We start from the raw sequence: 14,133 nt of genomic DNA, 5'->3' as shown, positions 1-14,133 counted from the left end.
AACTATTTTGTTACAAACACAATAGACAATTAGCAGCAATTCTCAAAGAGCTGTTTTATTCTGCATCTATTTATTCACATTTAGATATCTGCAAGCTATCAAATTTGCATGAACATTTTTCAAATTTAATAGCCTTTGGCAAGAACTACCTGTTCTGCATTTTTTAAAATAGCTGCCTTAACAAAATTGAACAGCCATAGTATTATGATCATATTTATTATTTTTCACTAAAACTTCATGTGTACAGATGTGAAAAATAAAAATGGTACTCACAGGAATGTAGGAAAATAACTTACTCCCCTTAATAAGTTCCATTTAGTGCAGGTCACATTTTACCACCATAAAACCTAGTCCTGTTTGATTGTATTGATTTGAATTATTCCACAGCCATTTTTAAGCTTTTTATTATTGTTAGTGGTGGCAGTCTTTCCTTCAGAACTGGTGTCTCATTACTTTACCCTGCCTGAACAGTCAGCTCCACTCATTAGAACAAGCATCTGCTACAAACAGTATTAATGAGATCCATAGGAAGGGACACAACAAGCCATTACCCACCTGGGCTAATCACTTTACAGTACAGAGCTGATAATGCAGAGTCATCCAGCAAAGCCTTGAACATGCTGTTACAATTACCTTACTCAGACAGTAACTACTATTTTAGAACAGGGTGCTACAAAACTGGATACATTTGTAAAGATGTATTTACTTTGTAGCTACTGTTAACATACAACACATATTTCATCTCAACAAAGCCAAAAGGCATTATTTTACTAGTGGGAAATTTGCCCTTTGGCTTATGAATAGATTAGCATTAAAATTATTTATAAGACACCAATAGTTTGACTACTGTTCCAATAAATATTGAGAATTTACACCAAACCAGTCAGAATAGCTGCAGAACTCAGTGACTTTTATTTGAATAATAATAATTTAAAGCAATATGATTTTAGAGGTGGTTTTCTTCAAAACAGCATGAGTTTGCATATAGCATTTACATACAACCAAGTAGCTGGTACAAAGGAAATATTTCCAAAGAGCATCAATGCTAAATGAACTTCACAGATACATTTACATACAACCAAGTAGCTGGTACAAAGGAAATATTTCACCAAAGAGCGTCGATGCTAAATGAACTTCACAGATCTTTTAATTTAAAGTTCATTTCTCTAAACCTAAGATACAAATACAAACAATATTTATACATTGGCATTTACAAACATGAGGGGAGAAGTATTTGTTCACACTGCGTTTTTCCCTTTGGGACAAACATACTCCAGAAGGAATGCTGGAGCAGAACCAGGAGGTGTGCCCTGCTAACAGTTATGAAACAAGGGCCCTGGAAACCAGGCACAGAAAAAGCAAGAACACAATGAAGGCTCAAACTCTACAAACCACAACAGACTAGGCTAAGCAAGGCTAAGTAAAAAGATTTTGAACTTAAAACTCCAAGAGAATGAAGGAGGATGGGTTTTACCCAAACCAAACTCACACACTTACAAAAATATGTAAGATACTACTCCAGTAAATCCCACAATATATTTTATAGAATCACTACCAAATAATTTAACTAATCAATTTCACATTGTTAGACAACATTATTTGAGAAATAATGCCTTTTATTTAGGGAAATACTTTCTCTTTTCCTAAAATTATGGGTAGAAAAATACAACAATACCAACAAACCAAAAAAACATACACAGTTCTACCACTGGGGAAAAAAAAAACAAACAATGGGGAAAGGGGGGAAAAAATACCAACCACAAAAAACCAAAACCAACAGCTCTTAAAATAGAGGACGAGAGGTTCAGCTCCAATTGGAATCTAGAATTAGCAAATGCTTTTCAAGAAAAATAAAAGTACTTAGGGAAGTCACTGGCACTGCATATCACCTAAAACTATGTATTAAAAAATGCTTCAGTCATGAAACCTGTAGGAAAAACTACTGCTGAAGAAATCAAATACAGGTAGCTAACAAATAGTGACATTTAAGAAGTTTGGCTAAGTTGAGCAAATGTTATTTCAACTAAAATAAAACTGTTTTATTTCAGTGAGAAAGTATAACAGAAAGTTATTAGTTATGCATCTGTTTTTTCTTTAAGTCCAACAGGGTCGACAAAAGTGCATTGCTTATAAGGAAAGAGAGAGAACAAAGCAACAAAAGAAAAAAAGTATGCAAGCCTAATAATATTCTAACAGGCAAGGTCTAGACTGATGCATCTAAACCCCTTTTAACAGAATAGCTTCAGAGATATTTGATGACAGGGGTTCCATCTCCAGATAATGGAAGCAGGGGATCCATAAATGGGTCTCCACTAACTGATGTCTTAATATTAAATTCAAGAAGGTCACGCCTGTCAACACAAGCATTCAGAATAACTAATGAAAATCTGTTTAATTGCATATGGAGTCTGGATCACTGGAGAACAACTAAATAATTAGAAGCATGTCCAATGTAAAAATTATCATAATTTTTCATTGTTGATTAGGATACCTATCATGCAAAGTGTCTAAATGTCCAAATAATAGCTCAGGTTTTCATCTTTAATCTCCCTTTCATATTATTTAAGGTGAATTTCATTAACATTGGATCTCTGTAGATCCATTTTCTTCTCTGAATATACCTATCAGTCCGTGTACCTTCATAATCTATTACCAGTTATTATGTTTTGAAAAAAACTAAAAGAGCTATTTAGTTCCTTCAGTTTTGTTTTTCCTCCATTCTGTTTTCCCACCAATCTAAAACTAAAAACAGAGGATAGAATGTTCAAAATACTGAAAATCTCAACAAGAAACTACATGTACACTTCCATTTCTTTCACAAAATGCAGTCTTCCAGGTACACTACTATGCTCTGTATAATTGCTTTAGTACTCAGAACACAGGCATCCCATCCACACATTTGAGTAAGAAAATGAGATATTACATTAAGACATCAGTTTTCCAAATTAATAACGTAGGATATGACAAAGATTCTTCAGGTCAGTTTAAGCTGGCTGACTTCATTTGTTCAGGGTCAGCAGCTTTGGAATGCCCTATGCCCTGAACTGCTCTGAGAATATGCCTTGACCTCCCAATACCCCATTGCTCTAATTTCCCACCCTGAGAACACCTGCACTGCAATATCCAAGTGCTTGTGTACACAGCCAGTGTTAGTAAATCAATTATTCACACACATTTCTTAATGCTAGGACTCCATAGTGACTACAAGCTTACTTTGACTTTTCATACCATGCTCTGCCCAAGCTAATAAATCCTTGAAGCACAAACTCCACAGAAGAGAGACACTTGAAGGGTCTGGGGTTTTTTTATACAAGACAGCTTAGTTCTGGCTGAATTGTGCTGAATCCTGACTGACTCCATGTGGAGCCACTTGGCAATTCTCATAAGACATCCAATTCCCCATATTCTCCAGGATTTTCATTATCTAGGATATTCTATTATTAAAGATAACAAACCTAGCAAAATAAAGAACTCAGGAAAATCTTTAGAATATGTCCCATAAGTCCAAATAGGTTGTAGTTTGTTATTAAACAAATAATACCTGCAATGAATGTAAGAGAACTGGTGAGGGAAGATAAAATTATTGAGTCTTTAGCTGACAAGAACTACATGTTCGAACAAAGGATCACAGGATAAATTTAAAAAAGACCCCTACAAAATTTCTGATACTACCCAGCTTCTGAAGTATCAACTAGAAATTTTAATTTTGCTTATAAATAAAGTCCTCACCTTAGCAAGCTCTCACTGTTATGTAAGATTATTCTAAGACCTCGGTGGCAAGTCGTGGCTGACAGACAGGTAAGGGTGATGGAGAATAAGCGTACCTGCCTTTAACAGTCAGTCTGTAAAACAGCTGCTAGAAAGAAACTTGGCCACAAACTTCAGCAAATGTTGGGTACCAAGACAGAATAAAAATTAATCTCTGGAGCCAGTTTTGTTGCTGTGGTTTGTCCTTTGTACAAGCAAATTCACTTTCCTGAGAAAATACAAACTGTCTACTGAATTTACTGTGTTTTGCTTTTTCATTTAAAATGAACTTACCGGGTGCCGTCTGCTTTCCAGCTAACTTTGTATGGCTTCTGCTCCAAAAATTTAATATTTTGCTTGTCCATGGAAACAGGCTGTGCTCCAGGGAATCCAGTCCTAATAAAAAGAACCATGTTTATTAATGGTTCTGCAATAAATAGTCACACAAGTAAATACATTTTTCACATCAGACTCAAGTCACACCTCATGCCAGACTTGCTGCAAGGTTAACTCTGAGCTAGAACATCTTCTCCAATAAAGTATTTTGCAATAGAAGTCAAAAGCCTATCTCATAAGAAAAAAGTTATTTGCTTATGACAAAACACTAAATTATGTGGAACTTCAAAGTTTTAGCTTTGCAGAAAGAGATATTCAAATTAAAAATTACAGGCACGATAAGCACCAACATGTTAGGAAGCAGTGCGGATCACCAAATTTGGAATGGAAAAGTTCAGAATCATAGACACTAAAATCAACATTTTCATTAGCATTGGACACAAATCCAAGTTGGCTATAAAAATTAGTATTATACCTCTATACTTAAGTGTAATACCTCTATACTTAAGTGTAATACCAATGATATAAATAAATCCACTCCTCGAGAAAGAACTAAGCTTTACACAAATAGCTGGACTAGGCTACATCTGGAATTTGAACAACAACATTTTGTTATCTCAATGGAAAAGTAATTCTAGAATCTTGTTTGTTAACATCAAAATCTGATCATTCCACTTCACACTTCAAGACTTTCACTGCCAAGTGTGTTTGAGGCTTTTTTTAAATAAACAATCCATGGTCACCTTTTTTCTTATTTTCACAATGAGCAGTTTCATTCTGCAAAATACAACACTTATTTCTAGATAGTATAAATAAGTAAGTTCTAAATATTTTCATACCCTTCCCATCCACAGAACTGCTGACATTTTTGCTGTATTCCTCCTAATTTTGGTTGTGTTGTCACCTGGGTCACACATTTAACTGTTATTCCTTCCAAGAAAATTGCACCCTAAGTAAAAAAAAAAAAATAGCATTAAAGCCCTCATAAAATCAAATCAGTATATATCAATACAAGATTAAGACTGTTTTCACAACCCTCTAGAGCAATACTAACTTAAACATTCCTTAAGGATACATTAGCTGAGCTTTGCCAGGAAACTCATAGGTGAGCCATATTATAAACCCAGGAACTCAATGAGTTACTTATGAGGAAAAAATATAATTAAAAAAAGGCAACAGGGATAAGGCAAAAGGAAGGGACAGCTAGTACTTAGATGCACTTAGCTAATACTCTCAAGAACGTTGGACAAACTTAACAAAAGAGAAAATATAAACAGCAGATTTGTAACAAAATATTTGTGAAAATATATATTTTTTTCTTTATCAATCTAAACCAGGTTATTAGAGTGGAGCTGCTATCCTGAAAGCCCCAGAAAAGCCCATGCAGAGATCAAAAAAAACCAATCTGAAAATAAAACTCTAAAATAACTTGTACATTCTAAGAAAGTTTGATGCCAAGATGAATAAAAACATATCTTGCATAACAGAACACATGAAAGCCACCAGGTCTACAAAACTACCAAATTAAAGATTTCTATGGAGATATGAAATCAACCAGACTTAATTCAACAGAATCTCAAATAAATTTTCAATGCACACAAAGAAGATCAACCCATGACTATTCAGCTGTTGAACCCTCCATGTGAAGACACAAGTATCTCATATCTGTTCTCTAAAACACTTGAAACCAGCTTTAACAAATCCAGCTGCATACCACTGATGAAAGGAGTATCTTTTTCTCTTCTGCATTTCCACACATTGTGGCACTCCTGTGTTATACCCTTGAGCAAATCTAGGAACTAATTTGGCAAAAATAACATCATAAATTGGTAATAATTTTCTGCCAAAATAGTACCCTAAACTAGCTCACCACAGGATAACTCACTACTAGTGACAGCACAAGGGAAGCAAAAGGGAAAGTAGGACCACAGATTTCAGTACCACCTGCAGTCAGTTAAGATTGGCTCAGTCACATCACCAAATCACACTCTGGGAACAGAACATCCTAAAGAAATACACTGGTTCATAACCTTAACTACCTTGAGCTCCAGAGACTTTCTGTGTGTCACTCACCCCATACAATTTACATGGGCACCAGCCGGTGCAGCAGCACGCGGGGGAGTGGGCGAGAGAGGCAGACAGCTCCTCGTGCCTGGCCAGCACATTGTCTGCATTCTGATAAGTGGTGAAGAGCACCAGGAAACAAAGGAAGATGGTTCTGCCTTGCTTCTGTGAAAAATGGCAGTGTGGAATGGCAGCAAGACTGCTAAGATTGAATTAACAAGCAGGGAACGGGAAAGATTTTCCAGAAAAGAAAAAGTAATAAACACAAAATTCATACTTGAAAGTGTTTCTTGCAGATTATCTGCTTCAAGTATAATCGCTAAGGCACAGCACTATGAAAACAATGTGAGTCACTTGGGTATTCGTGCTTGGCTAACTTAGCACTCCAGGTTTCATGAGGACATTCCTTGGATAAAGTGCTAAAACTGAGCCAGACGCGTGCAGTTTTCACCCTACTGTTCAGCTACCAATGCCTTTGGAAACAGGACACTGGAGACCATGGTGCAGATTCCAGAGAACTCAGATCACCAGGAGCACATTGACTCCTCAGTACTGATAATAAACCAAGAGTTTATAAGCCCTAAAGGATGCAAGGAAACTATGTGCACTGGTATCTACACTGTGCACAACCTTCACACCATCTGTACTAATCAACCTTGCCCCACTTGCCATGAATTTCTCCACCCATCACTTCAGCTGAAGTGGCAATGTGGATCATCCTGTGTCGGTTCATATCCTAAACACCATCTGGAGGAGTGGGGGAGTGGGAGCAGCCCCAAACACACACCTTCCTGACCCTAGCAGCTATCACCAGGCCTCAGTGAGAGCTGTCTTCAGCTACTCAGACTTGACTGCATGCCAATATGCTCAAAGACTGCCTCCCAGAAGACAAGTAACATTCCAAAACATGTCAGGAAGAGATATCTTCTAAAGTGAAGGAAGTGAGAGACAGAGAGTTACACTTACCAGCTTAGATTTAATACCTAGAAACACAGGACCAAATCACAGTAACTGCAGCTTGGCATGTACAAGCAAAAAAGAAAACAAACTCATACTGAATGTCACTCAGTAGCAAAGGTGTTCCACTAAACATTTGGTTTTCATAATGAAACAGGCTTCGTAGAACTGGTATTGCATGCATTTGCCTTGGTTTGTCTTTTATTTGCTTATCTTGTCCTCATCGAGGAACTCAAAACACATGAGGTAGATGTAACTTCCATAAACCAGAAGTGTAACCTGTTTCAAAACCAGGTTCGGAGGAGTTAGTGTTTCACTAACAAAATGGAAGAATCTCCAGGGTCTGGTTTAGGCAAAACATAATAAATTTATTTCCACTAAACTTCCTATTAGCATTCTTATTTTTGTGACATCTCTGACTTTAGTAAGAGGGATATAGACTGGGATGGCAGTTTAAGATTCAGTGTTATCCTTCATTTTAAAAATGGGCTGGAAATAACACTGTGCAATTCAGCATAAATAAAGTTCTACACTTAATAATGGATAAGAAATTATACAAACACACACTGGTAGATAATTAGAGAAAAATACATGGAAACAGCAAGAGACCAAAAGCTGAATTAGTATTGTTCTGCCCTGTGAAAGGCAATTATGTTGAGATATATAAACAGAAGTATTAGCCTTAAGACATGTGAAATTAATTTTTCCCTATTAAGCCTTACTAGGATGGCCTCAACTAGAGGCTTGCATTCAATTACAGGCACCATAGCATCAGGAAAACATGAGTCAACATGACAGAATACAAAGAATAACAAGAAAGGTCAGTAGTAAAAAAAAAAAAAAAAACTACTATAAGGAAAAAGTGAGCTAATAAGCATTTAACATGGAGAAGGAAATGATACCCATATTCAAGCACATAAAATGGTGCTGCCAAACCAAAAAATAGTATTTTTCCCATACCCTTCAAGATGCCCAGAGGCAGAACAATAAGTGCAAGGGTTAAACTTTGCAAAAGAGAGTTGGTTAGGCAAAAAAAACCCATATCACTAATATTTAGAATAATTGCACTGTGATAGTTAACTAATAAATATTATCCTCATTACATCAAATCAGTTTAATTGCTTCCTTCTGTCTCACAGATAACCACAAGACACCTGCACTCAAAAGCATGAAGAAAATCATTAACAGCCACCATCTCTTCCAGATTGTTTAAGATGTCACTATTCATTTCAGAAGCACTGCATCTCACATCCCATGAAATCCAACTTAGATAGGACTAAAGAAAGAACATTCCTTAATAAACAGTAGAAGTTCCATTTGACTCATGAAAGGTTTGTAGGTTCTGGCTCAAAATTACAACTTTTTGACAATTTGCAAAATGAAATACTTTTTTCCTGAAGTGAGATTCTAAGTGTCAGGTAATAATGTTGTTTTGATGCTACAATCAATACTGCATGCACTGACAAAGTCAAAATTTGTTTGGATTTCCTGTGTGGCACCTCAGGCTGCAACAAGCAGATTTCCTGGTACCTGTCAACTTTCTTCAGATAATGACAAAGGAAACTGTAATGGCTTTATGTTCTAATGATTCTTAACACTTTCTGTAGTGTAGGAAAGAAAGGCTGTCAAGATTTTTTGACATCAAAATATAGAAGTTTTAATGAAAAATGCTGCAGTAAAGTTCTCACATCAGAGTTTCTGAAAGGGACAGCATATTAACTTCATTTCACAGGCTAACTAGCAGCTGTTTCTGACTACTCACTGTCCTAGCAAGATGCCTGGGAGCTGTCTCCTCCTCTACTACTAAACTTTTATTCTGCCTCCACAAAGACTTGGGTCAAAATGAGAAAAATTCAGAACATTGCTATCACTACAGCTGCCTCTAGTTTTACACTGCCTACTCCAAGGCTTTTAGGAAAGAGATGAATTGTAAAGCTGGAAACATCTGCTGCAGGAAACCAACGTAATACTGAAAATGTAGCCCTTTAGACAGTAAAATAAGAACATCTGAGCAAGAGGTATTTACCTGATACTCCCCCTGTAGACCGCATATTTACAAGGAATCACAAATATCCATCTCTACTGAGTTAAGAAGCAGTCCCATCTGCCAGCCAAGAACCATGGTAAAGAATTCTGCCCGTTCCTCCTCTTCATGTCAAAGAATGTTCCTTCAGAGCTGCAAAACTGAATTATACGAATATGCATATTAACTAGATGATTCTTTCTTTCACAAATTCTCTAACTCATAATTAACTTTTAGTTATTAATATGCTTATTCGTATAATTTAGCTTCCAGCTTTCAACAAAACTATGGTGGCAGAAAAGAAAAAGCCTGGGAAGCCAGTATCATTCCTGTTAAATAGACCAGTTGAGTTTTATACTTGATGAAAAGAGGCTGTCATTGTAATTCATCCTAACACCTCAGTTCCTAATGCATCAGAAGGCACATCAAAATAACTTTAAGGTTCCAGCCTCCCCAAAAATATTTCAACATCAATGTTTTACTGTCAGGCTAATGGAGGAAGTGAATATACTTTTACTATGTCTTTACAGTGTGGGAAAATTTTTGTTCCAGATGAGGGATAATTTGAAAGTTTTCAAAGTTCATGTTGCTTCTTTAGACTGGATTTTGCATTCCTGTCAGGCTAATATTTTCCATACTCCACCTGTAAACCTTGTTGATTGCAGTAACAACAAAATTCTTTTTTGCAACCTATTTCTATATGAGGATTTCCAAGTCTTTGCAAACAAACACACCTCAGCACACAAGTAAAATAATTCAGTGTAATGATAAAAAATCTATTTTTGCACTCAGCAATGGCCTAGCCTACTTTATTTGCAAATAAAAAAGCAAGTCAGGAATCTGAAGAGAACTGAGTCATTAGTCTTCAGATGATACAAATATATTCTTTGTACTTGAGTATTACTGTTCCATATCATGGTAACTACAGTAACTCATTTCACCAGAATTACACAGATGTATGTCAGACCCCACAGTAAGTGATCAGCTGTATTTCTTACAAAGCCAAAACAGCTTTGAACACATTATGATCTCAAAGTTGCCTTGGGTTTCTCAAATTCATATTGCTTTTTGCTAATCCAATTTTCAATCCCACAAAATTTCCCAAAGACTATTTACCAAAATGAGCAATGAATTTTAAAATTCTGAATTTCATCCACATGACTACAAGAAACAAGAACTGTTTCCATCCAACTCTAACAACATTTCATTTCCAAAGACAGACTGAATAATTAAAAAGCCCTTTACTATCTCAAAAAATTGTTACATTAGAGAATGTTTAAGTCATTTTTACAACTGGAATATTTGAGGTGTTGAATATTAAAGTTTGCAGTTCACATAGGAAATATAAAACGCTTACAATGTATCTACAACTTTTTCCACTTACAGACAATGCTTCCAGGCCCCATTTGCAAGAGCAGTGACAGATGTATAGCATGTACAATGAGGTAACTGATAGGTACGAGGTGATGAAATTATGTTTAGCAATTCGAATATTAAATTCCAAATCAAAATTACCAGTTTTAGGCGTTCTTTTCTCCTCTTGCCAAAGGAAGAGCTTGATGATCCGGGTTCTGATTCTGGGCCTCCAGTTTTACCATTATCATCATCCTCCTCTTCGTCTTCATCAAAGCACCATTCTGGAAGCTCTGGTGGTGCTGGTGCATCATCTTCATCCCCATAACGACGAAATAATTCCTTCAAATAGTCACCTTTATAAATACCTGGAGGTCTAGCCTGAGCAAAAGTAGCCACAGCAGCTTCAATACTGCCAAAAAAAAAAAAAATCACACTGGATGCTTAATTTACATGTCTTAGTCATGTCATTCTTTACCAAACATAAGAATTATTGGGACTGAGAATCAATACAAATTCTGAAGTGGTAATTGCAAAAACATTCCTTATATTTGAAAGTCCATGCTTAGATCAGTCTGGTAGCAGTTGCTCTTGCACAAGATTCTGCAAAACTTTGTAGGCACTGCAAATGTTCTCAAGAAACTGCAGCTGCTTTGAGTCCTTATTGCAGCTCCTAGTGGTCTGCTGATCACTGCTTTATCACTGATAAAACTTTTTTTATTGCTACAGACAAGCAATGGGTGGCATGCAGGTAAATACCTGAGGACGCCATGAACACAAAAGAAGACCAAAGCAACACATCAACAAACTTAATGAAGAAAAATGTAAATGTTTAAATTCAAATATGGTTACATTTTTCTCCACTAAGAATTGTCTCTCCTCTCATTAGAGGTTTTGCCATCATACTGGGAAAAGTTACCCTAATCTTTTTAAATTACTTCTCTTTCCAGAAGTTTCTCATAAAAGGACTGTGGTTCAGTAGCCTTTTACTATGCACCTAATACTTAATCTTGCTCAAATAAATTGGAAGCTGGACCACAAAAAAATTAGAAATCAAAACTAACAGTCATGCATATTTACCAGGCAAGGGGAAAACTCTCTAAAGCATACAACAGTGAACACAAGGGTTTTATTGTCGTGTCACCATTTTCATAGATACGATGAAGAAGTTTAACTAAAAACACAGGATATAATTCTGTCTTCATTTATCGTGGCTATGAAGAGCACTAAGGCTCCAAGAATCAACATCTTAAAATTTTAATACATAGGGGAAAGGAGAAACCACAAAAATAGAGAGATGACTCTCTTAGGCTTCTTGACAGGCACGTGTCTTAAAACTGGAACAAAAGCACATACTATACCCTGGGACTTTTTTTTTCAGATATTTAATTGAAAATACCTTTTTTTTTTTTGTCTGCCTGTACAGTATGGAATGGAGCCTGAGAACTTTAAGAGGCAAATTTTCCAGAATAGACAGAAACAGTGTCTAAAAACCACTAAGGCTGATTCACTCCTCTGATCTTCATAAGAGGAGAAAACAAGTCGTTCTCCAGAGTGACACTATCACACAGTATCACTTCAAAAAATGACAGTTTACTTAAAATGAGTTACTTAGAAGGACCTTTCTTCTCCATTCAGTTTTTCTAAGACTCCTAATTTGTTTCTCACAAGACATTTTTTACTTTGCTATCTTTCTTAAATTGTTTCACATCTTCTGTAATGAATGCCACTGAAAGGACAAAACAAACCAAAAGTTATGGGGTCTGAAAAATGCTCCATTTTTTTCTGATGATATCAGAACAACTCTATAATCTTCTGGAATAGATGGCAATGAAGGCCAAAAGAGGTAGCACAGATTTCAAATACAGAATCCTAGCTGAAAGAAACAATTTTTGAGGTTCTAGAAACACAGCAGTCTGAGAAAAATGAGTTGTTGAAAAGAGAATCAAGTAAGATTTCTGACCTCACTGGTCAAAAAGGTGAAGAGCTTTCAGGCCTTTCTCTAAACAAACTATAAAATATATTCCACTGTACACAATAAAGCAGCAACACTCCTACGTCATATGCTTAAAGAATGAATATGGATGGATTTTTCCATCAGGAAGATCTTATTTCCTCATTAGCAAGAAACAGTGCCTTGTTTTAAAGAATGATACAGCAAATTAGATTTATCTCAATACAATGTTCAGCATTAACCAGAAGCTTGCCAAAATTGTTTCTTTCACTGTGGACATTTTTTCCTACCAGGGGACATCTGGATGTTCTATGAAAATAATTTGACAGAGATGAACAAACTTGATATAATTAAATACCCATAGCAAGAAAAAAAAAAAAAAAAAAAAGACACGGCTGTTGAGTTTTAAGGCTTTTCCCACCAAGGTCTGAAAACAGATAGGCAGCATAAAAGTAGGAGATCCAAAGAGATTCAAGTGCCTTTCCTCTTCAGAGCAAAGGATCAATTCTAAGTCTAATTATTGCATGCCACTTTAAAATTGTTTGATTAAAACTCATAGGAACAACAAGAATCAAAATATAAAGCCATTTGTGTCTGTGTCTACTTCCTAGACACAGCTAGGATCCTGCAAAGATTCAGCCACCCATAACTAAAGGTTTTTCAATCTCCATTACTCCAAAATCTTTATTCTGTTTACTAAAAGACAGAAACGACCCAGTTCTTTGCAAACAGCTTGCACATGTATGCTAAGTATAATAACTGTATGTCCAGTAATAAGAAAATCCTGCAACAGGAGCAGAATTTTCTTCACTTAAAGGACCACACGTAAGAAATATCATCTGAATGTTTAATAGGCTTGTCAGAAAACATGACTTTCACAGGACTCTGTCAAGAAGGAAATAGGGTTTTATAAATACTACAAAAAAAAGTTATGCAAAAGTTATGTCCAACAGGATGGTACAGACATGGTTTGGGTTTGGGGTTTCTTTTAAAACTAATATTATGTAAAAAAGATAATTACTCTGTATGAAGGAGCCAACGTTTTTAAAAGATGGAAGAAATGGATGAGTCTGTACAGAAGCATGCTGTAGATTTTAGTCAAAAAAAAAGCTGGAAACCAGGACTTTCTTTGCCCCCAATCCTTCAGAAGTATGTATGTTACTCTGTTGTTGCTCTAGTTAATCTCTTCAGATCTCAAAAAAGCCCAAAAACCTACACCCACACCTACATGCAAAAGATGAAAATGTATGGGAAATAATCTTTCAGGAATCTCTGAATTCTACATTCTTACTTAAAATGTGGGACATGTCATGGGAAGAGACACAATATGATACATACATGTGGCCTGCTAAAGGCCCACGAACAGCAGGTACAGCTGACTTTTGACCTACCAAACCTGGAATTCTTGACTGCAACAGGCTAAGCTAACAAGGGATGATACAAAAAATGTCAATATGGGCTGTTTACTCAAGATTATTAGGCAGCTATAAAACAAGCAATAGTGAATACATTAGCATAGCTGTCAGGACAATGAGTGAAATATACTGAAGAACCCTTTGGCTACATTCCAAAAATCCCCAGGAAGTAACATACAAGGTTACCTCCAGTCCATCTTCTCGACCAAAAAGGCACAGATCAAAAATCCAGTTCTATTGAAACCATGTGTACAATGGACACCTAAAAAAAGACAAGAAAAGGA

General features: G+C 36.1%; 1 protein-coding gene across 2 annotated transcripts in view; it reads right to left on the bottom strand.

Annotated features, from left to right (window-relative positions):
• RNGTT (RNA guanylyltransferase and 5'-phosphatase) overlaps nucleotides 1–14,133 on the bottom strand; it is a 171,378-nt gene that overhangs the window by 140,231 nt on the left and 17,014 nt on the right. For both annotated transcript variants that reach the window (XM_039729316.1, XM_039729324.1), the window contains 4 exons: nucleotides 14,036–14,111; nucleotides 10,643–10,892; nucleotides 4,923–5,032; nucleotides 4,042–4,143 (listed from right to left, as the gene is read on the bottom strand). In XM_039729316.1, coding sequence (XP_039585250.1) covers nucleotides 4,042–4,143; nucleotides 4,923–5,032; nucleotides 10,643–10,892; nucleotides 14,036–14,111 — 538 coding nt within the window. The remainder of the gene's footprint in view (nucleotides 1–4,041; nucleotides 4,144–4,922; nucleotides 5,033–10,642; nucleotides 10,893–14,035; nucleotides 14,112–14,133) is intronic.

Source organism: Passer montanus, unplaced genomic scaffold (genome assembly GCF_014805655.1).
Source record: "Passer montanus isolate IOZ18808 unplaced genomic scaffold, ASM1480565v1 scaffold11, whole genome shotgun sequence".
NCBI lineage: Eukaryota > Metazoa > Chordata > Aves > Passeriformes > Passeridae > Passer > Passer montanus.
Note: the sequence above shows the minus strand (reverse complement) of the source record. Positions and strands in the feature narration are given on the sequence as shown.